Source organism: Phoca vitulina, unplaced genomic scaffold (genome assembly GCF_004348235.1).
Source record: "Phoca vitulina isolate PV1807 unplaced genomic scaffold, GSC_HSeal_1.0 scaffold7, whole genome shotgun sequence".
NCBI lineage: Eukaryota > Metazoa > Chordata > Mammalia > Carnivora > Phocidae > Phoca > Phoca vitulina.
In genome coordinates, this window is record NW_022589710.1 from 11342575 (window position 1) to 11369174 (window position 26600).

At 37.8% G+C, this 26600-nt stretch overlaps 1 protein-coding gene across 1 annotated transcript in view; it reads left to right on the plus strand.

The window, feature by feature from the left end:
• The window catches only part of PRORP (protein only RNase P catalytic subunit), a 127824-nt gene that overhangs the window by 16866 nt on the left and 84358 nt on the right, over positions 1-26600 (plus strand). Inside the window, exon 4 of the mRNA XM_032404940.1 lies at positions 24357-24464. Within this exon, the coding sequence (XP_032260831.1) occupies positions 24357-24464 (108 nt within the window). The remainder of the gene's footprint in view (positions 1-24356; positions 24465-26600) is intronic.

Consider the following 26600-nt stretch of genomic DNA (forward strand, 5'->3'; position numbering starts at 1 on the left):
AGCCACCCAGATGCCCCATCCATCTGTCACTTTCCAAAATGGAAGTGTTTTTGTTCTAATCACAAAAATGATATTTATTAATTATAAAAAATTTCAGTCAAAATAGATAGCTCTAAAGAGGGAAATAATAGCCTACCATGGTCCTCTCATTTTGAACTTCTAATGAAACTCTTTTTTTAACTCTTAATGAAACTTTAATCCCAATAGCCGTCCCCCATAATCCTGTGATTTAGAATTTCTTAAATAAAACTTTAATGACTTGGGATTCTGTTTTCTGAAAAAGAAATTGGAGGAAGGCAAATCGCCTGTGGTACACTTAATTGAGTTTTTAGGGTTAAGTTTAAATCAGACCATTTGTTCTGCTTGATGATATCTCTTGAGTTAATTGACAGAAAGGAGACCTTCTGGTGTTTCTCTAATTACAGACTTAAGACAGCACATGTGACCCAAATGAATGTCAGTATAAGAACTGATCTAACATAGGTGTCTGTTGGTGGTGGTGTTGTTACTGATTTTGGTTTGAAGGGCAGCTGCAAACGTGAAAGATGTGAGCTGACTGAGCCCTTTGTTAAAGTCTTCAGAACTCTGCATGCTCATTTTTTCTGGGTTTGAAGCTCTAGTTATCTCTAGGATGAACTATGAGGTGTCCCCCCTCCTCCGCCAAGATTTAAAAAAGTGTTGAGTGACAAATGGCAAACTTGAGGGGTTTGGTAGTTTAAGAAAAAACCTGAGAAAGGAATGTAATTATATGCTAAGTATAGTTTTAAATTCATATATTTTGAAGTCTTTATAAAACTCCATTAATGAATATAGTCCTTAACTTAGGAACATTTTACCTAATGCATACTTAATTAATCATTAATGTTATTCCCTATTCCCTCTTCTTCAGCTCCACAATTGAAAACTGGAAAATAAGCGTGTAATCTCTAGATCATCCAGGGTGTTGGTGCAAGAATTATGGTGAAACTTACAGAAAAATCAATGAGTTTAGAAGTACAGGAGGGGTGAAAACATACAAAGAGAAGCAGGCGGATTCTTTGCAGTGGCCTTCTCAATATCAAATATTTCCATTATTTCTGTATTCTTTTTCATTTTCTCTTATATAGTACTTGCTGAAATTCTTCCAACTGGGATCATGTTATTTTTATTAGAATTATCTTTAAGCAGTGCATTTCCTTCTGATGCCTTGCTGAGTTTTGTTTTACAAGGGAATGAGAATTGTGTGTGGTGGTCGGTGTTTGGTTGCCACTGTATTAGAGTTGGGTGGCCAATTTTTAGACATGGAGAACATTTTTCCTGACAGACTTGAAGAGGATGGTAGAATGGGAGGTTTCATGAAGATTACAGCGCTAGAGGCAGAGGATAAAGGTACCTTTAGTGTGGGAGATTTGAACAAGGTGGGAGTGTGCAAAGGAGAAACTTTTTTTTTCTTAGGCCAAGGGCAAGAAAGTCTGGTCTCTCTTATACCCCGTGATGTTTTCTCCCTTGAATTCAGGCTGGTACTGCTATTGTTATAATGTAGCCCCGTTATGTAGTTGGCATGGAAACCAAGTCATTTCTAATAAATTTGTACTTACGGGAAAAATATTGTGAGTTCTAAATAACCATTTTAAATGAACTTTTAGAAATAATGTGTTGGAAGTGATGCACTACCCAGAGTGACCCCACTTTTAGTTTCTTTTCCTTAGAAAATGCTGCCTCAGATTTCTGATTCAGTTTTTCTTTCACTGTTGAATAAATGTATCAGTTTTTATTGCCTTTTCATTTATGTCTCCCTAGAGAATAGAATGGGGACTAAGATAGATTAGAAACAATAACACACTGGTACTGAAGACTGTTTACTTCTGAGGGAAGAGAAAACTATCAATGTGAAATGGCAGCAGCAGAAATGTTGAGAGTAAGGGCAAAGGTCTCCTTCATTTTCCATAGCTCTAAACTCCTGATCTTAAAGATGCCCCTCTTACCACCTTTCTTCTCTTGGTAAATAGAACTTTCTCCTTCTAGTTATTCAGATACCAATAATGTCACTCATTATTGACTCCCCGCTTTCTTTCCTTCATACCCTGCCTCCAGTCTACTAGAAAATCCTGTCCCTTTCCTGGCCATTTCTCATCACCTTCACTACTACCAAGATTTTGATCCAAGACACCATTATCTCTAGACCTGGCAACTGCAGTAGCCTCCTAACTGGTTTCCCTGTTTCCCAGTGCCCAAGTTTGTCTTCAGCCAGTGATCCTTTTAAATCCCTGTCAGAGCATGTCACTTCTCTTCTTAAAACTCTCCAAGAGCTTTTCATGTCACTCTGGCTGAAACTCAGTCTCTTTTTTTGTAAATATTTTACTGACTTATTTGACAGAGAGAGAGAGAGCACAAGCATGGGGAGCAGCAGAAGGAGAGGGAGAAGCAGGCTTCCCGCTGAGCAGGGAGCCCGATGTGGGGCTCGATCCCAGGACCTTGAGATCATGACGTGAGCCGAAGGCAGATGCTTAACCAACTGAGCCACCCAGGAGTCATATTCATTTTTTTTTCTCTAAGATTTATCTTTTTGAGAGAGAGAGAGCACACGAGAGGGGAGAAGGTCAGAGAGAGAAGCAGACTCTCTGCTGAGCAGGGAGTCCGATGTGCAACTCGATACCAGGACTCCAGGATCATGACCTGAGCTGAAGCCAGCCGCCCAGCCAACTGAGTTACCCCCTGAGTTCTATTCATTAAACTTACCTATGTTCATAATGAAATACCAGGTCACTAAGAAATTTAATGAGATTGTTTGGTGTTCTTCATTTGATAAAGGAAAGTATGTAACATATTTCTAACAACAATTTCTGTCCAGGGTTATCTTGACTTTAAAAGATTAAAATGGAATAAAGTTGGGTATTTAAAGGAGCATGCCTCAGTTATCTGGAACATTTACTTATATGTGGAATACATTATTCCCTTAAAATGCAAGGTAGAAGGGAGTATTTGTATTCTCGAAGAAATTCAAGAGATCTTTTAAAATAGTCTGCTTATGGGGTGCCTGGGTGGCTCAGTCATTAAGCGTCTGCCTTCAGCTCACGTCATGATCCCAGAGTCCTGGGATCGAGCCCCACATCGGGTTCCCTGCTCGGCGGGAAGCCTGCTTCTCCCTCTCCCACTCCCCCTGCTTGTGTTCCTGCTCTCACTCTCTGTCAAATAAGTAAATAAAATCTTTGAAAAAAAAAGTCTGCTTATTAGTTTTAACTATGCTTTTTTAAAAATAAAGCATACATTTATATAAGGCTTATTATATGTTAGTCACTATTGTGTATACTTTACAACTATTAACTCATTTAACCTCATTTTTTTTTTAAGATTTTATTTAATTATTTGACAGAGAGAGAGAGAGAGAGAGAGGGAGAGCACAAGCAGTGGGAGTGGCAGGCAGAGGGAGAAGAGGCTCCCTGCTGAGCAGGACCCTGGGATCATGACCTGAGCTGAAGGCAGCCACTTAACCAACTGAGCCACCATCATCTTTTTTTTTTTTTTTAAGAATTACTTATTTTAGAGAGAGAGAGAGCACCAGCGGGAGGGGCAGAGGGAAAGGGAGAGAATCCCAAGCAGACTCCAGGCTGAGCACAGAGCCTGATTCAGGGCTTGATCTCAAGAGGTCATGTCTTTTTTTTTTTTTTTTTTAAAGATTTTATTTATTTATTTGAGAGAGAGGATGAGAGGAGAGAGAGAGCACATGAGAGGGGGGAGGGTCAGAGGGAGAAGCAGACTCCCTGCCGAGCAGGGAGCCCGATGCGGGACTCGATCCCGGGACTCCAGGATCATGACCTGAGCTGAAGGCAGTCGCTTAACCAACTGAGCCACCCAGGCGCCCTCAAGAGGTCATGTCTTGAGCCTAAATCCAAGAGTCAGCTGCTTAACCAACTGCACCACCCAGGCGCCCCTAACATCATCTTTATAGTGACCATTGGAAAGTTACTTCATTGCAGTAGTGTCTATTATCCTCGGTTTCACTTTCCATGGTTTCAGTTACCCGTAGTCAGCCATGGTTCGGAAGCAGATGATCCTCCTTCTGATGTATTGTCAGAAGGTCAGTAGTAGCCTACCATTGTGTCACAGTGCGTGTCATTTACCTCACTTCATCTCATCACATCGGCATCTTATCACCTCACATCATCACAAGAAGGGTGAGTACAGTCCAAGAAAGATATTTTGAGAGAGAGAGACCACATTCACATAACTTTCATATAGTATGTTGTTCTAATTGTCCTATTTTGTTATTAGTTATTGTCATTAATCTCTTACTATGCCTAATTTGCACATTAAATTTTATCATAGGTATGTATGTATAGAAAAAACATAATGTATTTGGGTTCGGTGCTATTCATGGTCTCAAGCATTCACTGGGGGTCTTGGAATAAATCCTCCGCAGATAAGGGGGACTACTGTATTCTTGTTTTCCATTTCCTTTCCTAGTGGGAGCAGAGCTGAGAGTGGAGCCCTGAAAACAGTACAGAGTAGAAGAGGAAGTTGTGATTTAGATGAATAAAAATGCAGAATCTGTATCTAGCAGTGTCAGTCTGGGAAGGAAGAAAGGGAGCATCAAATCATTGTTGAGGTTTCAGTGGGGTGAAGCTCTTTACTTCTCTGCCTTTCAAAGGTAGAAATTCAAAGTTAAGTCTTGAGCAGAGCACATGACACTCCTTATTATTCAGTACTACTTTTTAACATTGGGTTGAAATTTAGCCAGTGGTTCTTCTCCCGGTAGGTTTCAAGAAATAAGAGATAAAAGAGTTAACAATGTGGTATGTGAAAGTATCAAACTTGAATCTGATCAAGCATCTAGAGCCAACTACTAATTTATAGGAAATATAGGGGATATGTTATACCTGAAGACTACAATACCAAATCCAGTCCATAGGAAACTCTGTGAGACAACCCAGTATCTTCCAGTAAATCAATTGCAAGGAGACAGAAAGAGACGTGTAAATCAAAAGCAATTTGTACTGTATCAATCATTTGCAGGGTGTGGACTGTGTTGGCTTTTAATTCCTGATGTGAACAATCAGAGAAATCTGAACACCAGTTGTTGGAAATATTAGGAAATTATTGTTTATTATTTTTTAGGTGTAATAATGCCAGTGAGTTATGTTTTAAAACTTTATATTTTAGAGCTATGCACTGAATTTCAAGGATGAAATGATGTGATGTCTGAGATATGCTTCAAAAATAACTGGGAGGGGTGCCTGTGTGACTCAGTCGGTTAAGCGTCTGCTTCGGTTCAGGTCATGATCTCAGGGTCCTGGGATCGAGTCCCGAGTGGGGCTCCCTGCTCAGCAGGGAGCCTGTTTCTCCCTTTCCTCCCAGCTTGTGCTTTCTCTTGCTATCTCTGTTTCTCTCTCTCAAATAAATAAAATCTTAAAAAGATAAATAACTGGGAAATGGAGGATGGAGCGGGTAGGGTTACATATGAAACAAGATTGGCCCTGAGTTGACAAAGTTAGTTTATGGGTTCATTGGAATTTATTATGTTATTCTACTTCGTATATGTTTGACATTTTCATTGTAAAAATCATTTTTTTAAAAAAGTTGCCATAAACAAATACATGGATGCTTTCAGGATAGAAATTATGAAGAGGGAGATTAATAAATCAATGTATCATTAGTGAATTACATGCAGAGACAACATCTTTCTATATTTTTCCCCAAATATTCATTGTAAAATGTGAAAATAGTTTAGAAATGTCACTATAGAAAGTGAAACACCCTTCTTTAATCAAATATTTAAAAATACTGAAAATTGTCATGTCTTTTGCACATGATAAATGTTCTTTTTTGCCATTAGGAAACGCATGAAAGATGAAATTTAGATCAAGAGCAGGAGAGAGATTTCTGTTGAACCACACTGCTTTCGCTTTGCAGAAAGATTAATGTCTGTTCTGGAGTTTAAAAAAAAAATCCGTTACATGTTAATCCATTCTGTAGTGAAAACTATAGCTAAAGTGGCAATCTGGAATGCTCCAGAGGGCATGTATCCCTGTCTTTAGTGCAGGTGGCAACTGCAGATTAATTCCGGTGTGGTTAGGCCTTCCATGAAGGGAAATTTGAACCTGAGAGCTTATGTTCTCAGCAGTGCTAATTGGAAGATGTGGAGTAAGGGGATTTCCACTCTTAATAAGATCTCCAGGCGTATTTCCTCTTTGTTTTTGTGTTTTCCTGAGCTATGAGCAGCTGCAGGGTAGTAAAATGTGATTTCCTGCACTTAAGAACGCTGGCTTTACTTTTGGAGATTTATAATGGAAAGAGTGGAATATTTATGGATTGAGCTACCTACACAGCTGATGTAAACACTTGTTTTGTTTTGTTTATAACTTCACTGCATTTGTGCCAGTGGTAGATTTGCCCAAATGATTTGAAATAGCAGATGACCCTGTAGTCTCAGAGGCGGGCATTCATCTTGATGGACCACTGCTTTAATTAACAGTATGCTTCTTTGCAAACTAACTGAAAGACCATAAATGGCAAAATTGCATTCTGCCATGTTAATAAAAATACTCTATCTCCTTTGCAGAATAATACAGTATAAATGCTTGTCTTTGGGGTTGAACTGATTATTTAACCTACAAATTCCCCAAAATGAGAAAAGTGAGAGGGGGTATTTTTCAGGAAAATAGGGTAAGGCCATATCAGGTACTGTTCCTGGGTGCAATGTCCCTGAGAAGTGAAAAGAACTTATTAGTAGAGTGAATGCTCAGGAGCTATTAAACATTAGGTGAAAGGTGAAAGACATTATCATAAATTAATACCTTTTCTGCAGGCAATATCCCATGACCTAATAACTGTGATTCATTTTTTTCAAAATATATTTGGGGGCCTGTACTGCAAATAAACACGGGCCAGACCTTTGGATGGAGAAATTTTTAAAGTGACCGCTTCCCAAGTTGCTCACTGATACTATAGTGTCAGGCTTCTGTGCAATCAGAGAAACACCAGATGATTATTAGAAAATAAGAACTGATTATTACTTTAAAATGTTTATTTTATTTTTCCAACTTTATTGAGATCTGTGACATATAACATTGTATCATTTTAAGGGGTATAACGTAGTGTTGTGATATATGTAAGGAAATGATTGTTATATAAAGTACCAAAATAACCTGGCAGATCACTTCCAGAACTAGCAGAGCTGAATGATCAAATCCAAAGCACAGCATTCATTGTTCCTGACTGTCAGCTGTGTTATCAGTGAAGCTAAACTAGTATTGAAATCCAAAAGTGTTTACTTTTAATTTAGCATTATTGTGTTAGAATAAAACTTTTAAAGTAGAATACCCTTATAAAGTAAAGGAGTGATGGTAAATTTTGGGGGGGAGAAGAAGGGATCATAACTCTTCCTCTCCTTGTTTTGTAATTACCTCTGGTGGTTTTGGGGTTCTGTTCCATGGGTTTCTGAGCCCCCAGAAATGTCAGTAAAATTTTGTGTAGATATGTGTGCAGTGTTTCAGGTGGGTTTTGGACTTGTAGGTAGACACCACACATATATCCAGGGTAAAATTAGGTTAACTTAGATTAAATTTCCCAAAGCTCAGGACACCAACATTTATCTGAAAATGGCCAAATACAGAAGAAACAGGTGCAGTGTATTTCAACAGACTTTGCCTAGGTCAGTGGAGTGCCTAATGGGGTTGAGCAGCCAGTGACGATGGCCATTCAAGGTAGGATCTCCCTATCTTTAATTCACATTGTGTCACAGATCTTTTATACGTAGGCTGACGCTGCTGTTTACAAAGACTTACACCACGATCTGGATGCCTTCTTTAAGAGGACTTTTATGAATATTGGGCTCTCCTGGACTCCATGTCCTCTCCTCACCGGAGGAGAAAACCCATTTCCCTGCAGTGGAATACATTTTTCTCCTGGAAAAAGACCCAGAGCCTTTATGGAGTCCTGGATGGGATTTTTTTTTACCCCCTCGGCTTTAGTACTCTTTTGTCCCAGTGATTCCCAAATTGTCTTCTTTAATCCTGACTGTTCTTGCAAATGCTAGATCAGTGTAATCACCTGTGTGACATTTATATGTGATTATGCCATTATGAACTCAAATTCACTGTCACAAATCAGATTCTTCACAAACGCTCCTTCCCTTCTAGCTTCTGATCACATACCATTGAGTTTCTTTTTGTGACGTTACTCTTTGCCACCCAGACTGAAGAGAATAAAACTGCTTTTGACTCCTCTCTGATCCTTAACCTTTGTGTCTAATCAGTCACAGATCCTCTTGGGCAGGATTTCTCATATCTCCCTCTGCTGTTCCATTCCCACTGCTTCCAACCCTCCACCAGATCCTTCCTCAACCTCAGCTTCCATGTTAACCTCCTAACTGGTTTTCTTGTGTTGAAACTCTCCTTCCATTGTTCTTTCTCACTATTGCCAGATCAGTTTTTTCTCAGAACACTGATTTGATTACATTATTCCCTTGCCCAAAAACCTGGTGCCGTTTCCCATTCCTACCCTAAAAGTAACTCCTTCTTTGGCCACAACCCACTTTTCAAGCCTCATCTCTCTTATCATTCTCCTCTATGAGCACCTGCTGCAGCCAGAGCTGACTGCTCACTGGCTCTGGCCTGCTTTGCCCTTTCCTTCCTCTGCTTTTTCTCCTCCTCTAAAATGTACACTTGTCCCCAAATCTTTTTTTTCTTCAAGGCTTGTCTCAAGTCCCCTTTCTGTCATGAAGGCCTCTCTAGTCTGCATTTATCTTTTCTTCTTTGGAACTTGTAGCATTTCAGAACCCTGGCACACACTTGGCTGTTAACCCTATACTGTCTATTCTCGTTTAGTGCTTAGGTTTTCACATTGGTTATCTGTCTCTTCAACCACATTATAAGCTCTTTGAAGGACAGGGTACCCTTCTTTGTATTCTCCATGATGCTTGGCATCCAGGAGGCGTGCAGTAAATATTGTTATTTATACGTTATCATCCAGTGCTTATATTTCTTTTTTTCAATGCTTATATTTCTTAGCAAGAGCTACCATGTACTTAATTATATTGCTTAATCTTTACAATAATTTTGAAGGAAGGAGTATTTTATATACTCTACAGATGAGTAAACAGGCTCAGAGAAGTTCAGTAACTTGCCACAGCCACACTGTTGAAGTCAGGATTCACACTCAGATCTTTGGATTCGATTACACATGCCATTTACACTTACTAGTAATTCTGCTTATTAGTTTGATGTATGTTTTTTTGAGGCTGGGAGAGTGCTTAACACCTACCTTGCTATTACTTGCTTAATTCATGGTAGCCGAAAAAGTGTGCAAACATGGATCAGCAGTCATTACTAACAGGGATAATGCAAACAGATGCAAACTGTGCCAAGCAAACTCGGTCAGAGTTCACGGGAAAATAGGATTTCCCCTTAATCTCATTGCTTACTGGTGGAGTGACTCATCTTCTAGTTGTACGTTGTTTTAAGTTATTCAGTATTTGTATAAGTTGGACATGGGAGGGAAAACCGCTGATGAGATATACGAGACACGTCATTTGAGCTTATGAGTGTTCCTGGGATATCCCCAAGATGTCTGCCTGTGTATTCTTGCCTCTCCAATTTACTTTTGACTTTCACCTTTTGGATTTCTTTCAGAATGAAGCCGCTTCCCAGTTCCTTTCTGCCTTCCATGTAGGCAGCTTCAAGAGGCTACTTTTTATTACTGTGATGCACAAGGCTTTACTGTATGCTTATTTTACTGTAGTCAGATTAATATTGTTTACTCAGACACTAGAAATTCCAGGAATTGAAAATTTTCCCTTCTCTATTCTCCCTTTTCTATTCTTGATTTTTTTTTTCATTGGAAGAGGACAAAAAGACAACCCAAACAATTATCTTTTGTAGTTAGCAATAAAAATGAGTATAGGTGATAGCAAATTCTGCCTCAGTGCTAGTGCGAAAATCTTAAACTTTGATGGCTTTTGCCGAAACAATGTTGTTTCTGCTTTATAAACAAAAGAAATAGCTTATTCAGCTCAGTAAAGTAGTGAAGTAAAGCAGGAGCCAGAAATAGAGGTTCTGTGTTTTTTATGTAATTGGTTAACTTGGTTTCCCTGTGTATCTCCGTTTTCTCACAGCGTTGTTTGGAGGGCAGAATCAGAAGACATATGCACATTGTAAAGCATAAAGTAGTTTTCAGGGATGCACGACAGGCGGTCCTAGTGGAGAACACTTGATTTATGAATCATCTGTACATGCATCCTGCAAGGGTAATGGATCTGGTCTCAGTCCAGAGCCCTTCTGAAGGGGATGAGCTGAATGGTTTGTTTGGCCCCTGAACCAGAACACCTGGGAAAAAATGAAGTGTAGACATGCTTTTCTTACACATATGGAGGCAGGTTATTGGTACTTACAGGGATCCATCTACCCTACCACCATGTGAAGACAGGAGTGGGGAAGGTTATTTTCCTGGTATCCCTCCCTTTTTTTTATAGTGACAAACTATTGATAAAACTTGTACTATTATTACTCCTTATCTAATGCACATGCTAGATGCTTTTGTAGTATTGACTTTTTATAGTCAAATCATTTAATTTTATGGAGTCCTTATGATAGCCCTTTGAAGTAGGTAGGTGGGCCCACTTTATACCGGAGGAACCTTGAGGCTCAAAAAAGTGAACTGACTTGACCAAAGTCTTATAAGGTAATGGATGGCCCGTAGAGAAGATGCAAATCCAGAGACTTAGAGCTAGTCCATGCTCCTTTAGTACCTTCACAGCTCCTCTGAGGGCTTGTGCTTGTACCTGAGAAGGATAATAATAATACAGTATTCAGAGTTACTGTTAAAGGAAACATTTTGAGTTTGATCATTTTTTTAGGGTGGACAATGAAAAATCTATAAAGATTCTTAAAAGGAGCCTTGAACAACCCTCTATAATTGCTTTTCTCTGGGAACTCTTTTTGAGGGCTTCAAGTTCTATATCGTGCTAAATTTTTCTTCAAGACTTTTCTCTCTCTTATTTGAAAAGTGTTTACTTTCTGTTTTTTGGGGGGAAGTTTTTCCACTGAGTTTCAGCTCTGCATATTTTTATTTTGTTTTGTTTTGGGATCATCTAGTGCAAGGACTTAAATTTTCTGTGTATTTGCTTCCAGGGAAGGAGGGAAGTTTGGCACAGTATTGGTGCTTTAGAGTTGTTTCCTGGTTGGTTGTAAAGCAGAGGGGATTTCCAGAATGTGTAAGCGCGGATGAACTCCTTTAACTGAAAGTAGAATTAAAAAAAAAAAAAAAGTGGTTAACAGCATTTCTGGGAGCCATGTTTATCGCCTTTCCTTGCCTGATTTGTTCCTTTCTAATTTGGGAGCAAGACTCTGCAATTAGAAAAATGTATTGCCTTAAAAAAATGTATTGCCTTTTTCCCTTTCTTTTAGCCCTTCTTTGTAAGTCAGTGAGGATAGGATAGGAACAGGAAGGAGAGTGGGATTAAAAAGAATATAGCTTTTTGTTTTGCCTAGAAATTTAATTTCGAAACTATTTTTAACAGAATAAGATCTGTTTCCTCAAAACCCATGCAGGATTTAAGAAACAACTTTTAAACTTGTGAGTAAATACCATTCTGTCTGGGATATTTAGTAGACAAATATACTTGTAAATATACTTAGCTGCTGGAGAACATGTGTTGAACACAACCCAAGGTAAATGTGGACTGCAAAGAACTTTTTATTACTTGTTATAAGTGAGGAGACAGGGAGATAGCTCTAAAAGCACTGCCTCCCTATGGGGTTAGTACAGGAAGCTTTTATTCAGTGTATTAGGGGGCGGGGCAGGGAGTTTACAGACAATTTGTGGTTCAATTGCACATGCCTAGCATGTCAGTATGCTAGTATATACATCGTATGTTCAAAAACTGGTGGAAAACTCTGCCCATAGGAGGAGATCTTAGTATTCTAATGAGCTAAAGGTAACTTCAGGTCAGCTCCCAGGAGCCCCTGCATGGGTTCTCAACTCCAGTCTATCTCAAACTGGCTCATGTGTAAGGGGCTATCACGTGAGACACAGAAAGGGGCTATCAGGTAGAACACCTAATTAGTGTCTCCTTGGCTGGAACTGTTGATTCTGCAAAACAAAACACATTCCTTCCCTACTCTTATCCCTTCTCCCTCTCCCTTCTGTTTGATCGTTTTCAGCCCTCTTAGATTTGAGTAACTTCCCTTTGCATCTGAGCTAACAGAATGACCATAATTTACTTATTCAGTTTTCTATTAAAGGATATTTCAGTTGTCTAAATTAAGTCTTACTATTGCAAAAATGCCACAGTGAATCTCCTTACACATTTGTAATTTCTCACATACTCCAAGACAGCTTTAACATAGATTCCTGCAAATCGGTTTGTATTATTAGGGCAGTGGAAATGTATCAGTTTTGATTGGCCTCCATGGAAATTTATCGGTATACATACACACTGATCAGCAAGGTATGAGAATTCTTGTTTCTCCACAGTTTTGTGTTTCAGTGTGTCATCAAACATATTGATTTTTGCCTATCTGAAGTGAAAAATGGAATCTCAGTATAGAATTAATTTACATTTTTCTTAATGACTAAGTTACGCATCTTTTCATAGGTTTAAAAACCACTTGTATTTTTTTTTTCTGAAAACTGCTTGCTTCTGCCTTTTAGAAAAATCTACTTGTAAATCTGTTTGCATATGTTGTATTCTATTTTAATTGTTTACTTTCCCCCCAAAATGCTGGTTGCCACCTATTAAATTGATTTCATGACCCAGTACTGGGTTGTGACCTGCAGTTGAAAAATACCTCATTAGACTTCTATACAGGTAAAATCTCATTTGTCTGTAGTAGTCGATAGTGTTGATTGGCATGCCTTGTGTAAGAGCATAGGCCATTTTTTTTTTTAAAGATTTTATTTATTTGACAGAGAGAGACACAGCGAGAGGGGGAACACAAGCAGGGGGAGTGGGAGAGGGAGAAGCAGGCTTCCCGCGGAGCAGGGAGCCCGATGCGGGGCTCGATCCCAGGTCCCCGGGATCATGACCTGAGCTGAAGGCAGATGCTTAACTACTGAGCCACCCAGGTGCCCCAGCATAGGCCACTTTTGAATGCAAACTGGTGTAGCCACTGTGGACAACAGGATGGAGGTTCCTCAAAAAGTTAAAAATGAAACTACCCTATGATCCAGCTATCACACTATGGGGTATTTACCCAAAGAATAGAAAAACACTAATTCAGAGGCATACATGCCCCCTTATTGCAGCATTATTTACAATAGCCAAGATATGGAAGTAGCCCGATTGATGAATGGATAAAGAAGATGTGGTATATAAATACAATAGAATATTATTCAGCCATAAAAAGGAATGAAATCTTGCTGTTTGCAATGACATGCATGGAGCTAGAGAGTATAATGCTAAGCAAAATAAGTCAGAGAAAGACAAATACCATATAATTTCACTCATATGTGGAATTTAAGAAACAAAACAAATGAGGAAAAAGGGGAAAAAAGAGAGAAACAAACCAAGAAACAGACTTTTAACTATAGAGAAACCGATGGTTACCAGAGGGGAGATAGGTGGAGGGGATGGGTGAAATAGGGGATGGGGATTAAGGACTGTGCTTGTCATAATGAACACTGAGTGGTTAAAATTTTTGAAAAAAGAAAATAGGCCACTTTTTAAATTGGCTTATTTGGGGCTTTGCTATTGAGTTGTATGAGTTCCTTATATATTTTGCATATTAACTCCCTTTCAGATATATGGGTTGCAAATATTTTTTCCTGTTCCATAGGTTGTCTTTTCAGTTTGTCGATGATTTCCTTTGCTGTGCAGAAGCTTTTTAGTTTGATGTAGTCCTACTTGTTTTTCATTTTGTTGCTTTGCTTTAAGTATGATTTCCAAAAAATTATTATTAATACCCATGTCAAGGAGCTTTTTTCCTATTTTCTTCTAGGAGTTTCATGGTTTTAGGATTTTTTTTTAAGATTTTTTTTTTTTAATTTATTCATTTGAGACAGAGAGATAGAGAGAGAGAGCATGAGCAGGGGGAGGTGCAGAGGGAGAGGGAGAAGCAGGCTCTCCGCTGAGTAGGGAGCCGAATGTGGGACTCGATCCCAGGACCCTGGGATCATGACCTGAGCCGAAGGCAGAGGCTTAACCATCTGAGCCACCCAGGCACCCCATGGTTTTAGGATTTATATCTAAGCCTTTAATCCAGTTTGAGTTAATTTTTATGAGTGGTGTAAGATAGGGGTCAAGTTTCATTTTTTTACATGTGAATATCCAGTTTTACCAGCACCATAAATATTTATTTATTTTAGAGAGTGAGCAGGGAAGAGGGGCAGAGGGAGAGGGAGAAGAGAGTCTTAAGCAGACTCCATGTTGAGCATGGAGCCTGACATGGGGCTTGATCTTACCACCCTGAGATCACGACCTGAGCTGAAACCAAATGTTGATGCTTAACCAACTCTACCACCCATGCACCCCTCCCAGCACCATTTATTGAAAAGACTATCTTTTCTCCATTGAGTATTCTTAGCTCCCTTGTTAAATATTAGTTGACTGTATGCTTAGGTTTATTTCTGGGCTTCCCCTTCTGTTTCTTTGGTCTGTTTGTTTTTATGCCAACACCATATGGTTTTAATTACTATAGCTTTTTAATAGAGCTTGAAACCAGGAAGTATAATGCCTTGTTCTTTGTTCTTCTTTTTCAGGATTTCTTTGGTTATTTGGAGTCTTTGTGGTTCCATATAAATTTTAGGAGTGTTTTTTCTATTTCTATTTAAAAAATGTGCTTAGAAACTTGATAGACATTGCATTGGATCTACAGATGTGTTTTTGGTAGTATTGACATTTTAACAATACTAATTCGTCCAATTCATCAACACAGGACACCTTTCCATTTATTTGTATTCTCTTAGATTTCTTTCATCATTGTATGAAAAGTGGACAAAGGACCTGAATAGACATTTTTCCAAAGAAAATATGTGAATGGCCAAGAGGTACATGAAAAGATACTCCGCATCCCTAGTCATTAGGGAAATACAGTTAAAACCACAATGAGATATCACCTCATACCTGTTAGAATGGCCATTGTCAAAAGGTAAGAGATAACAAATGCTAGAGTGGATATGGAGAAAAGGAAACCCTTGTGCACTGTTGGGATTGTAAATTGGCACAGCCACTATGGGAAACAGTATGGAATATGGAAGTTCCTCAAAAAATTAAAAATAGAACTACCATATGATCCAGCAATTCCAGTTCTGGGACTACATGCAAAGGAAATGAAAACACTAACTCAAAAAATATCTACACCCCCATGTTCATAGCTTTATTTACAGTAGCCAACACAGGGAAACAACCTAAGTGTCCATTGATGGATAAATGGATAAAGAAGTTGTGGCATATATATACAATGGGAATATTATTCAATCATAAAAAAAGGATATTTTACCATTTATGACAACATGGATGGACCTTGAAGGCATTATGCTAAATGAAATAAGTCTGACAAAGACAAATACTGTATGATCTCACTTATATGTGGAATCTAAGTAAAGAAAACCCACCAGGGCGCCTGGGTGGCTCAGTCGGTTAAGCGGTTAAGCGTCTGCCTTCAGCTCAGGTCATGATCCTGGAGTCCCGGGATTGAGTCTTGCATCGGGCTCCCTGCTTGGCGGGGAGTCTGCTTCTCCTTCTGACCCGACCCTCTCTTGTGCTCTTTCTCTCTCACTCTCTCTCTCAAATAAATAAATAAAATCTTTAAAAAAAAAAAAAGAAAACCCACCAAACTCAAAGAAAAAGAGATCAGACTTGTGGTTACCAGAGGCAGAAGGTGGTGAGAAGGGGATATTGGAGGAAGATGGTCAAAAGATACAAACTTCCTGTTATAAGATAAATAAGTACTAAGTACGTAATGTGTAGCATGATGACTGTAGCTAACACTGCTGTAGGATGTATGGGAAAGTTGTTAAGAGAGTAGATCTTTAGAGTTCTCATCACAAGGAGAAAACTTTTTTCCTTTTATTGTACCTATATGAAATGATGTTAATTAAACCTAGTGTGTCAATCATTTCACAATGTATGTAAATCGAACCATCATACTGTACATCGAAAAGTTATACAGGCATGTATAGCAGTTATTTCTCAATAAAACTGGAAAAAAAGAGCATAGACCATAATTTATTAGTATGTACTGTCCAGAAAGAAGGAAAAACTGTTACAAGGCAGGTGGATGGGAGTTCAGGCCCATGTGAGGACTACTCCACCATCTTCAAACATAGTTGTTTTGTTGTCTTCTGGCTTTTGTGGTTCCCAGCTTGATTTTTGTTGCTCGGAGCTATTGTGGTGCACATGAGGGCATGAATTTCTAGGTTTTGAATCCCAGGTCCACCACTTCCTAGTTCTGTGACCTGCTTGACTTCTCTGTGCTTTAGTTTCCTAATCTGTTCAGTTCCTAACCATTTTTAGGAATGAGAGAGTTAATAGATGAAAAGCACTTGGAATGCTTGTTTTTCTATACTTTGTGATCTACATGGAACGTGGAGAACACTATAAAAGTCTTTCTGTTATTATTATTATTATTTGGCTTGATGTATACAGGATTTCTTTCTTTAACGTCAAAATTAAAAATTTTGTGAAGACTAGGTGAATTTTTTCATTAAGTTTTCCTTGAATCTCATGAATCCTTAAAGACATAGATTTTTTTAATATTAGGAGAGTTTGTTGTTGTTTTTTTTTAATGATTAGTTCTCATCTTTTTGTTCTGGTTTATTCCTCACAGTTGTGAGGCTATTCTCTGTCCTTCGTATCTATAATTTGTTTTCTCTGTTTCTCTCTTACTTCTTTTCCTCTACATTCTGGTAGAATTTCTCAACGTTTGTGCTGTATTTCACGAAATCCATATTCTAGTAAATTACTTCTAATCTTTACTGTTTTGGAGATTTAAATTCTACTGTTGCATTCCGTTTTTTCTTGCATTTCTATTTTATTTTTGCCAGATCCCTTTGCATTTCTTGCAGTTCTCTCCTTAAAGCTTATTGCTCTTTCTTCGTATATGCAACTGAGTTTGTCTTCAATAATAAATAAACAATAATAAAATATGTCCTCCATCCCCTGAGTTTTTGTTGTTTCTGAGGGCTTCCTCTCTCTTCTTTTGCTACACTACCCATTGTCTCTGGCCATTTCACCCACTCTGGTTTTCTCTAGCACCTGTGCACCAATGACTCACAGATATATATACCTCCAGCCCTCACGTTCTCACCGAACCCTGAACTTCCTGTTGGGCATCTTCCTGAATAACATTCTTTCAGTGACAGGATAAAAGTGGTAAACTGTTTTATTCTTTGTCTGTAAATGTCTATTTGAATGATAGTTTAATTACATAGAATTTAATATTTTCTCTCAACACTTTGAAGATAGTATCGCAATATCTTCTGGTCTCTATTTTGAGACATTTGCTTTCCATCCAATTTTAAAAAAATTTTTTTATTTATTTAAGTAATCTCTATACCCACTGTGGGGCTTGAACTCATGACCCTGAGTTCAAGAGTCCCACGCTCCTCTAATTGAGCCAGCCAGGCGCCCCATCCGTTCAAGTTTTGTTCCATATATCATCTCTATCCTCGTCGTTGCCATAAAATTTTTTTTCACTTCTGTTGTTTCATTATGATGTGTATGTATGAATGTATTTATTTTTCCTGCTTGGGATTCACTGAGCTTCCTGAATCTGAAGTTTCATATCTTGAATCACTTCTGAATAATTCTCAGCCCTTGCATCTTCCAAGTATTGCTTCTCCTGAAATTCTTATTAGACTTTTATGGGACCCTTTCACTCTCCTCCATGTTTCTTACTCTTTCATGTATTTCATCTCATTGTAGCTCTGAACTGCATTCTGGGTAACATTTTTAGATCTGTTTTCTAATTCACTACTTCTTACCTCAGATGTGTCTGTTCTTCTCTCTACCCATTTGTTTACAGGTTTTTTTTCCCCATTGTTTCAATAATTTATAGACCACAAAATTCACCATTTTAAGTGTACAGTTCAGTGATTCTGAGTAAATTTATATACTTGTGTGGCTAGCACCATGATTCAGTTTTAGAATACTTTTTTCACCCCACAAACTTTCATCATGCCCTTTGGGGAGCAATCCCTGCTCCTACTCCTAACCCCAGCAACCACTTAGTTGCTGTCTGTCTCTGTAGTTTCACCTTTACTAAAATTTTCATAGAATCATATAATCTGTAATTTTTTTGTCTTTCACTTAATATAATGTTGTATATTTGTTTTTAGATGTAGTTTTAAATATGTTTTTGAGTTTATCTTACATGAATCAGTAGTTCCTTTTCATTACTGAGTGTATTCTAGTGTATTAATACCTCACAGTTTGTTTATTCACCACCTGACGGACATTTGGATTTTCTCCCATCCGTTTAGTTTCCATTATTCTAAAATTTTAATTTTAGAACTTCTCTTTCAAATTTTTTTCTTCATTCTTTCATGGCCTATTTCTTTTCTTACAGAGTTGATTCTTTTTTTTATGTTGAATTATTTTTTATACTTAGTTTATATTGCCTCTTAGATTTCTCTATTATTCTTTATCCTGAATTCTTTGGGATTTAATCCTTCTGTTGTGTCAGAGGACTCACACATGATAGATTGTTTACTCTTGTGTTTTATGATTTTAAATTGGTGAGTTCAGTTTTAGAGGAACTTGTTCTTTCTGTGAGAATTCCTTTATTGTCTGGATTGTTGATAGTATCTCTCCGGAGAGGTTTTCTGTTAGCTTCTGCCAAGTGTCCAAGGGATATTACTGGATCAGAACCAGTTTTTTGTTTTTATTTATTTATTTTTTAAAGTAAGCTCTACACCCAACGTGGGACTTGAACTCATGACCCCGAGGTCAAGAGTCACATGTTCTACCAACTGAGCCAGCCAGGCACCCCTGGTTCACAACCAGTTTTTGTGTGCTTTCTTGGTGGAGCATCATGAATTTTGCGTCTAAATTTGTACTCCAACCCATTTAAAACACAAGCCTGGAGTTTCTTTTTGTTCAGGGATTTGTTTTTCCCTACTTCAATCCCTGGTAGAGATAGAGAAGGTGGTGTATTGTGTTTTGATATCAGTGTTCCTATTTGTAAAGGTTCCTCTTTTATTCAGAAGTTCACTTGCAATTTCTCCCTTCATTTGGGAGGTTTGCTATATCTCCAGTTCCCATGGAGGTATCAAAAGCCAAGCCCCTGTTTGCTAATACCCATCCCATTTCTTTTCTTCTCTCCTAGACAGCATTAGCATCAACCTTTATCCTTACCATTCTGATTTTCAGATTTGGCCTCATCTCTGGCACTGGGAGATTTCTTTCTTTCTCACAAGTTCAACCATGCATAGGTATTTTTGTTGTATTTTATACAGCTTTTTAGATACTTATAGCAGGAAAGGTTTGTTTTGTTTTTGTTTTCATCTTACTGGAATCAGAAAATTCAGATAAGATTATAAGTATTTAAAAATAAGATAGTATACCATGGTAATTATAGCAGTAATTACTAAATGAAAAGTATCTTCTAAAACGTAACTTGCTATTAAATGAGTATAAGCTTTCTAAGACTACTAGTTGTTAGATTGCAGTGATGTTTTCCAGACATATGATTTCATTTTTCTCTGGCTACATTAAGGCAGTCATTTTAGTATTCTTTTTATTTAGGATTTATTTGTATCTCATGGTGTAAAGAAGGCACACAAGAAATTTGGCCATTAGATGCAGAGATGGATTTTTTATTGTGGTTCCCATGTTAAGAGCAGTGCTTGCCACCAAAATAGCTGGTATTCCCCTGTTTTTCCATATCCGCTATGACTAAAGCCAGTTTTTTTAATACTCCCTTTCTTCTGATCTTTGGAAAATATAATCTGATTGTTGTAGTACATTGGATATAATTAACATGTTAAGTTCACTGTTTCTTTTATGATGTAAAGTTTTGAGTATACATTGTTGTAGTCCTGTTTCCCCTTAGCTGCCATTCTAGAGTAGGATGTTAACTCAATAAAATCAGTGAGAGAGATGTGTTTTGAATTTCCTGGTGAGATTTGTATCAAAGTCTCAGAAGTAAACCACCTTAAACATGGACCATCATTCCAAAAAATTGAAGAGTTTTAACCTACTCTTAAGTGGCAAGGTGAAAAAGAAGTTTTAGCATCTCTTTGAATATCACCTGTTGAGAAAAATCAGTTGCTTAACCTCTTTGCCTTCTCATCCATAATGTAGGAGGAGTAATAAATAGAAGAGTCAATTTTTACTGCCATGTATGTTTTGAGAGTCGCTTATAATTATGAAGTCAGCTCTTTGACGGCAGGTGCTGGAGTCACCTCTAGAATTCATGTGTCATGTGTACGGCATAAGCTGTTCCATTCTTTTATTTCTCTTTTGTTGCACATACTTGGATCATTTTGCTACTCATTTGTGATTAGGTAACAACTACAAAGCAATAAATATCAGTTCTGCTCTTTGTTCCTAATAAGTTGAATAAGGTAGACAATTTAAGACTTTTGATTAGCTGTTTTATAATTGTAAGTATAAAGACTTTATACTTATTCTTTGAGCTTTCAGATTGCCCAGTTGTTAATCCTCAAATGTGCAAAGCTCTTTGATGTTTGACTAAGGGCCTTGGCAGTTTTTCCCTCTGCCTAAAAGGCTCTTCCTCGGAAGCATGGTTGATTCCTTCACTTCATTCAAGTCTTTGTTTAAATGTCACCTCATCAGAAAGACCTTTTCCTCACCATATCTTAGAGAGGGGCTAGGAAGAGTCGTGCTAGCACCCTAACCTAATTAATTTTTCATCAAGGCACTTTTCTGTACCGAAAATTAAATATCTATTTGTTATCTTGGTATTGCTTGTTTCCTCTACTAATATGTAAATTTTCTTTTTTTCCTTAAGATTTTATTTACTTACTTACTTATTTATTTATTTATTTATTTATTTATTTGTCAGAGAGAGAGAGAGAGCACAAGTAGGCAGAGCAGCAGAGGGAGAGGGAGAAGCAGGCTCCCCGCTGAGCAGGGAGCCCAATGCAGGACTCGATCCCAGGACCCCGGGACCACGACCTGAGCCGAAGGCAGACGCTTAACTGACTGAGCCACCCAGGTGCCCCTAGTATGTAAATTTCTTGAGCTCAATGAACTTGTTCACAGTTCTGTTCCTAGGAATAAGAACATTATTTGGCACAGAGTAGGTGCTTAATGAAAATCTATTGCTTGACCCAGTGTATGTGTTACAAACTTGTGGTCTGTGGGTGGAATCGAGTCCATATATATTTTTTGTTTGAGCATCCATCTTTGTATTTTACTCTTTTTAAAAGTTATTTGATAATATTTCAAAATGCTAGATTTTTTATTTTCCTTGAAAAATTTTAACTGCTAAACCTGGGTATTTACTTTTGTGGGGCAACAATTAGCTGGACTGAGCACTGGGCTACTCCCTTTATAAGAGACCTACATTCTCTAGTTTGTTAGTCTTTAAGATCTCTTTCTATAGAATCTTGGACAATGAGACTTACACCATTTGCTGTTTATCATTTTGCCTGCTCTGTTATGTTTTCTTAGACTTGGCCCATTCTACTTATTTATGTCACCTGCCTGATCCCTGTAGGCATTTGAGGTAACAAACTCTGTTGCAAGTCATGGTATTTATAATTCCTGTGCGGTTATACTTTTCAGATTTAAATTTTTTTTTTTTTTTAAGATTTTATTTATTTATCTGAGAGAGAGGATGAGAGGAGAGAGAGAGCACATGAGAGGGGGGAGGGTCAGAGGGAGAAGCAGACTCCCTGCTGAGCAGGGAGCCCGATGCGGGACTCGATCCCGGGACTCCAGGATCATGACCCGAGCCGAAGGCAGTCGCTTAACCAACTGAGCCACCCAGGCGCCCTCAGATTTAAATTTAAAAGTATAAAATGGGTAAAGATGATAGAAGTTGTGACTGTTATTGAAGGAGCTGTACATTGAATTTATAAAACCTCTGTGTTACAAAAATGAACTCCCTTTAGGCCAATGAACACATGAAAAAAAGCTCCACATCATTAGTCATTTGGGAAATGTACGTCAAAACCACAATGAGGTACCATTTCACACCCACAAGCATGACTTTAATAAAAAACACATACAATAACAAGTATTGGTGAGGCTGTGGAGAAATTGGAAGCCTCATACATTGCAGTTGGAAATGTAAAACAGTGCAGCTACTTTGGAAAATAGTCTGGCAGTTCCTCGAAAAGTTAAACATAGAGTTACTATTACTACATGACAGTTTCCCATGAAAACTTGTACACAAATGTTCATAGCATTAGTCATAATAGCCTAAAATTGGAAATAATCCAAGTGTCCATCAACTAATGAATGGATCAATAAAATGTGGTATATCCATACAATGGAATATTATTCAGCAATAAGAAGGAATGGAATACTCATTTATGCTACAGTGTTAACAAACCTTGAAAACATTATGATGAGTGAAAGAAGTCAATCACAAAAGACCACATATTTGTATAATTTGGTTTATATGAAATGTCCAGAATAAGTGAATCGATAGAGACAGAAGATAGTTTAATGGTTGCTATGTGGTAGGGTAGAGAAATGGTGATTGACTGCTAATGAGTATGGAGTATCTAGTAGGAAAGCCAGAATATTCTAAAATTAGATCATGGTAATGTTGCACAACCTGTGAATTGTATACTTCAAATGAGTGAATTGTGTGGTATGTGAATTATATATCAATAAATGTTTTTTCAAAAGGACTTCTTTTGTTAATCAAAAGCTTTGTGGATTTTCATACCCCAGATCATTAGCCAATCTGTAATCAAATACAATCTAGCAGCAGTGCTAGAAAGAAATAATTATTTAAATTTACCCTCCATTAAAACAATTAAGCTTGGGGCACCTGGGTGGCTCAGTCGTTAAGCGTCTGCCTTCGGCTCAGGTCATGATCTCAGGATCCTGGGATCGAGCCCCGCATCGGGCTCCCCGTTCTGCGGGAAGCCTGCTTCTCCCTCTCCCACTCCCCCTGCTTGTGTTCCCTTTCTCGCTGTGTCTCTTTCCGTCAAATAAATAAATAAAATCTTTAAAAAAAAAAAAAAATTAAGCTTGCAGATTTGTATTGCCCTATGCCATAGTTAGTATGCTATCTCAGTAGGTCAGCTCTTTCTGTCATGCTTTATCAGCATGGTCTACTCAGTGGCTTTTTAAAGAAATATTTTATTTATTTATTTATTTATTTGAGAAAGAGAGGGAGAGAGAGTGTGCCCGGGTGAGCATGTGCAGGTGCAGGGTGGGTGGGGAGGGAGGGTTCCTTTCTTTTTTGGTTATCCATAGGTAGATAACAAACCACCCAGATGTAGTGGCTTTAAATAGAAACACTTATTATTTTTATTATTATCTCTCATGGTTCTTGAGTTTGACTAGACTCAGCTGTGTGGCTCTTGCTTGGGTATTCTACCATTGTAATTAAAAGGGGGCTGAGGTCATCTTGAAGTCTTCCTCATTCTCATGGGGCTGATGTTGATGCTGACTGTTGGAGGGGACTCAGTTGGACTGTCGGGTAGCTACACTGTCTTTCAAATTTTGCATTCCATTGAATTTCTGCCTGCTTTTGGTCATTCTGTAGTACCTTCAAATAGTTGTTTTTCATATAGAATTTATGTTATCTGATAGTCCAGTACAGACTACTCCATCATTACCAGTAATGGAACTCCCACTCCTCCTTTTCTTTCCTCCATAGCACTCATCACACTTGGCATTTAATATAATTTATTAACTTATTTATTTGGTTTATTTTGTGTCTCCTTCTACCAAAATGCAGGCTCCATTAGAGTTTTGTCTCTTTAGTAACTGCTGGGAACAATAGTAGATGCTCCACAAATATTTGTTGAATATTTCAACTCTTCAAAATAGCTAGAAGTAAACAAAATCATCTTGATGATCGAAGAGGGACTATTATAGAGCCTTATTCTTTCAACACTGTTGTACTGGTAGACTAGCATATCTGAGGTTTACATCTCCTTGGCTTAAGAGCAGGTTATAGAGATTCTGACATTTCATTTTCATCATGACTGCCATGGGAGTCAATTTAGCAGGTGAGAACTGGTTACGGATCAAATGCAATTAGCATGTGGAAGTACTATATGAAGTATAAAGTGCTATGAGATTATAAAGCATTTCAGATAATTCTATGCAGTTGCATCTCTTAGTCTGGTCTTTCCAGATTTCATTTCGAAAGTGTTTTTGAGTTTGTGTATTTTTAAGCGATGAATATTTTTACTTACCAGAACAGTAATAAAAGTCATAGCAGTGTGTTTATAATAAAGTCCTTGCTAAGTTCTTATTAATATTTTATCTGGCTTTTCTTTTTTAGGAACTTGAGAGATTTCAGAACTTTGTAAAATGCTGTCCTCCTTTTGATATCGTCATCGATGGGCTCAATGTTGCCAAAACATTTCCTAAAGCTCGTGAATCTCAAGTTGTAAGTACAAGTTTTATATTGTTATTCCAAATCTCTAGAAATATTTATTGTACTTATTTGTGATCTTTCTTGGGTCTCTAATTCCCCATTTTTCCTTCCTCTAAAAATAAGCTCCTAAAGGTGTCACGGTAACTAACTACTTATCTAAGAGTCACTGTTTTCTTCTCTGGCAAGTAAGTGGCTCTTCTAGGCTGGCCAAGAGGGATTAAAAAGTCCATGTAATAGGGGCACCTGGATGGCTCAGTTGGTTAAGCATCTGACTCTTTATTTCAGCTCAGGTCTTGATCTCAGGGTCATGAGTTCAAGTTCTGTGTTGGGCTCCACACTGGGTGTGGAGCCTTCTTAAAAAAAAAGTCCACGTAATAAAGGGCCATTTCAGGCCTTTTTCTTATATAATTTTAGGTAACCTTCTTCTGTATCTCTACTCTTTCTTTGGGTACTCTGTCATTTCCCTGTGAGTCACATTCCTCTGCTTGAAATTTATCAATATAAACTATCAAGAGATGTTAATATATTTGTTTTTTCCAAACATAGTATGCTCATAAATGAATCTAAGCAGTTCTTTTTTTTATAAGGTAATCATTTGTTCTATCAGTTTATAAATGTCTAGTAGTTTCTAATAGGAATATCATGATTTTTCATAGCAGTAGTGAGCAGTTATTTTAATCCCCTTTTTTATAGATTAGAATATTAGAAAAGTGAAGTGAATTTTATAGAGCAAATCCTTAGAAAGCAGTCATAACATCAAAATTCAATTGTGGAGACCTCCTGGGTTTCAAGCTTATGGTCCTTTTTTTTTTTTTTAAAGATTTATTTATTTATTTGAGACAGAGAGAGCAGGGGGAGGGGCAGAGGGAGAGAATCTCCAGCAGACTCCCCGCTGAGCACAGAGCCCGACGTGGGGCTCGATCCCACAACCCTGAGATCATGACCTGAGCTAAAATCAAGATTCGGATGCTTAACTGATGGAGCCACCCAGGCACCCCCAAGTTTATGGTTCTTATCACTGGCAATTTTTGGCCATTCATCTGTAGTTAATCTGTGTTATTTCTTAAAAATTGCTACCAACTTAAAAGCTGTTTCTCAGAGATGCTACTAGTCCAGTTTGGCCATTTTTACTCAGAAAAGCTTACAAGTACACAAAGCACAAGGTTGATTTACAGAAATTTCTTTATATGCCTTTCCTTTATGTTTGTGCCTACATTTTTGCAGTCAGGTATTAGTTTTCAATCCTTTATTTTTAAAAAGCAAAAAAGCAAGTTGAAAATATTTTGTCTTTTAGGTACTTGAAGGGATCTTTGAGGCAGTAATATTGACAAGGGCAAAGTCAGAAAATGAAGCATAAAATTACTATCTCTAATACATGGTGGAACTCAGAATCAGAAGGGCTCATTCTAAAAATTCCACCTCTAATCTGTGAGAAGTAAAGTTTTGTATTTGTTTACCTTTTGTTTGACTTTCAGCTTCACACAAAGCACTAAAAATTGACTTGCCAGAAATATATGGCCTAAATTGGGTGAACATTTTTGGGGAAAGTAACACATTGAAAATGATGTCGTGGATATATCCCCTTGCGTTATGTGAGAAAAATTTGCACATTTGGAAAGATCCAAGCAGTTTGGCAAACTAAGAGACAAAGAACAAATGATTGACCAGTGAAATCATAGGCACCTGCCACTGCTTTTAGTTTTTACTCTTAAAATAATTTAATGTTAGCAATGCTTTATGTGACAGGTAATTGTTATTACTCAGCTCTTACAAGCACCATTATCTTTTGGCAGTGCACTGACATTATGTTTGGGAAACCACAGCTCGGGCTCAGCTTAGAGACACCACCTGAATAAAGAAGGAAAAAATTTCCTTCTCAAGTTTTTTCTCAAATCTCTGAAGCTAGGGATTTGTGAAAAATAAAGATATATCATATTTCTCATAGACCTCTCTCTTTTTTCTTTTTTTTAAATAAATCTATCGTCAGGCCCTTTTGTGGCTTAGTTTTATTCTTTAACACTTTCTAGGTTGTCAGAACTAGCTTCCCAGTTTTTCTGTTAATTTTTTAAATAGGATTTTAGTTTAGAAGTTAAGAATAAGGATTCCAGTGGTACCTGGGTGGTTCAGTCAGTTAAGTGTCCAACTCTT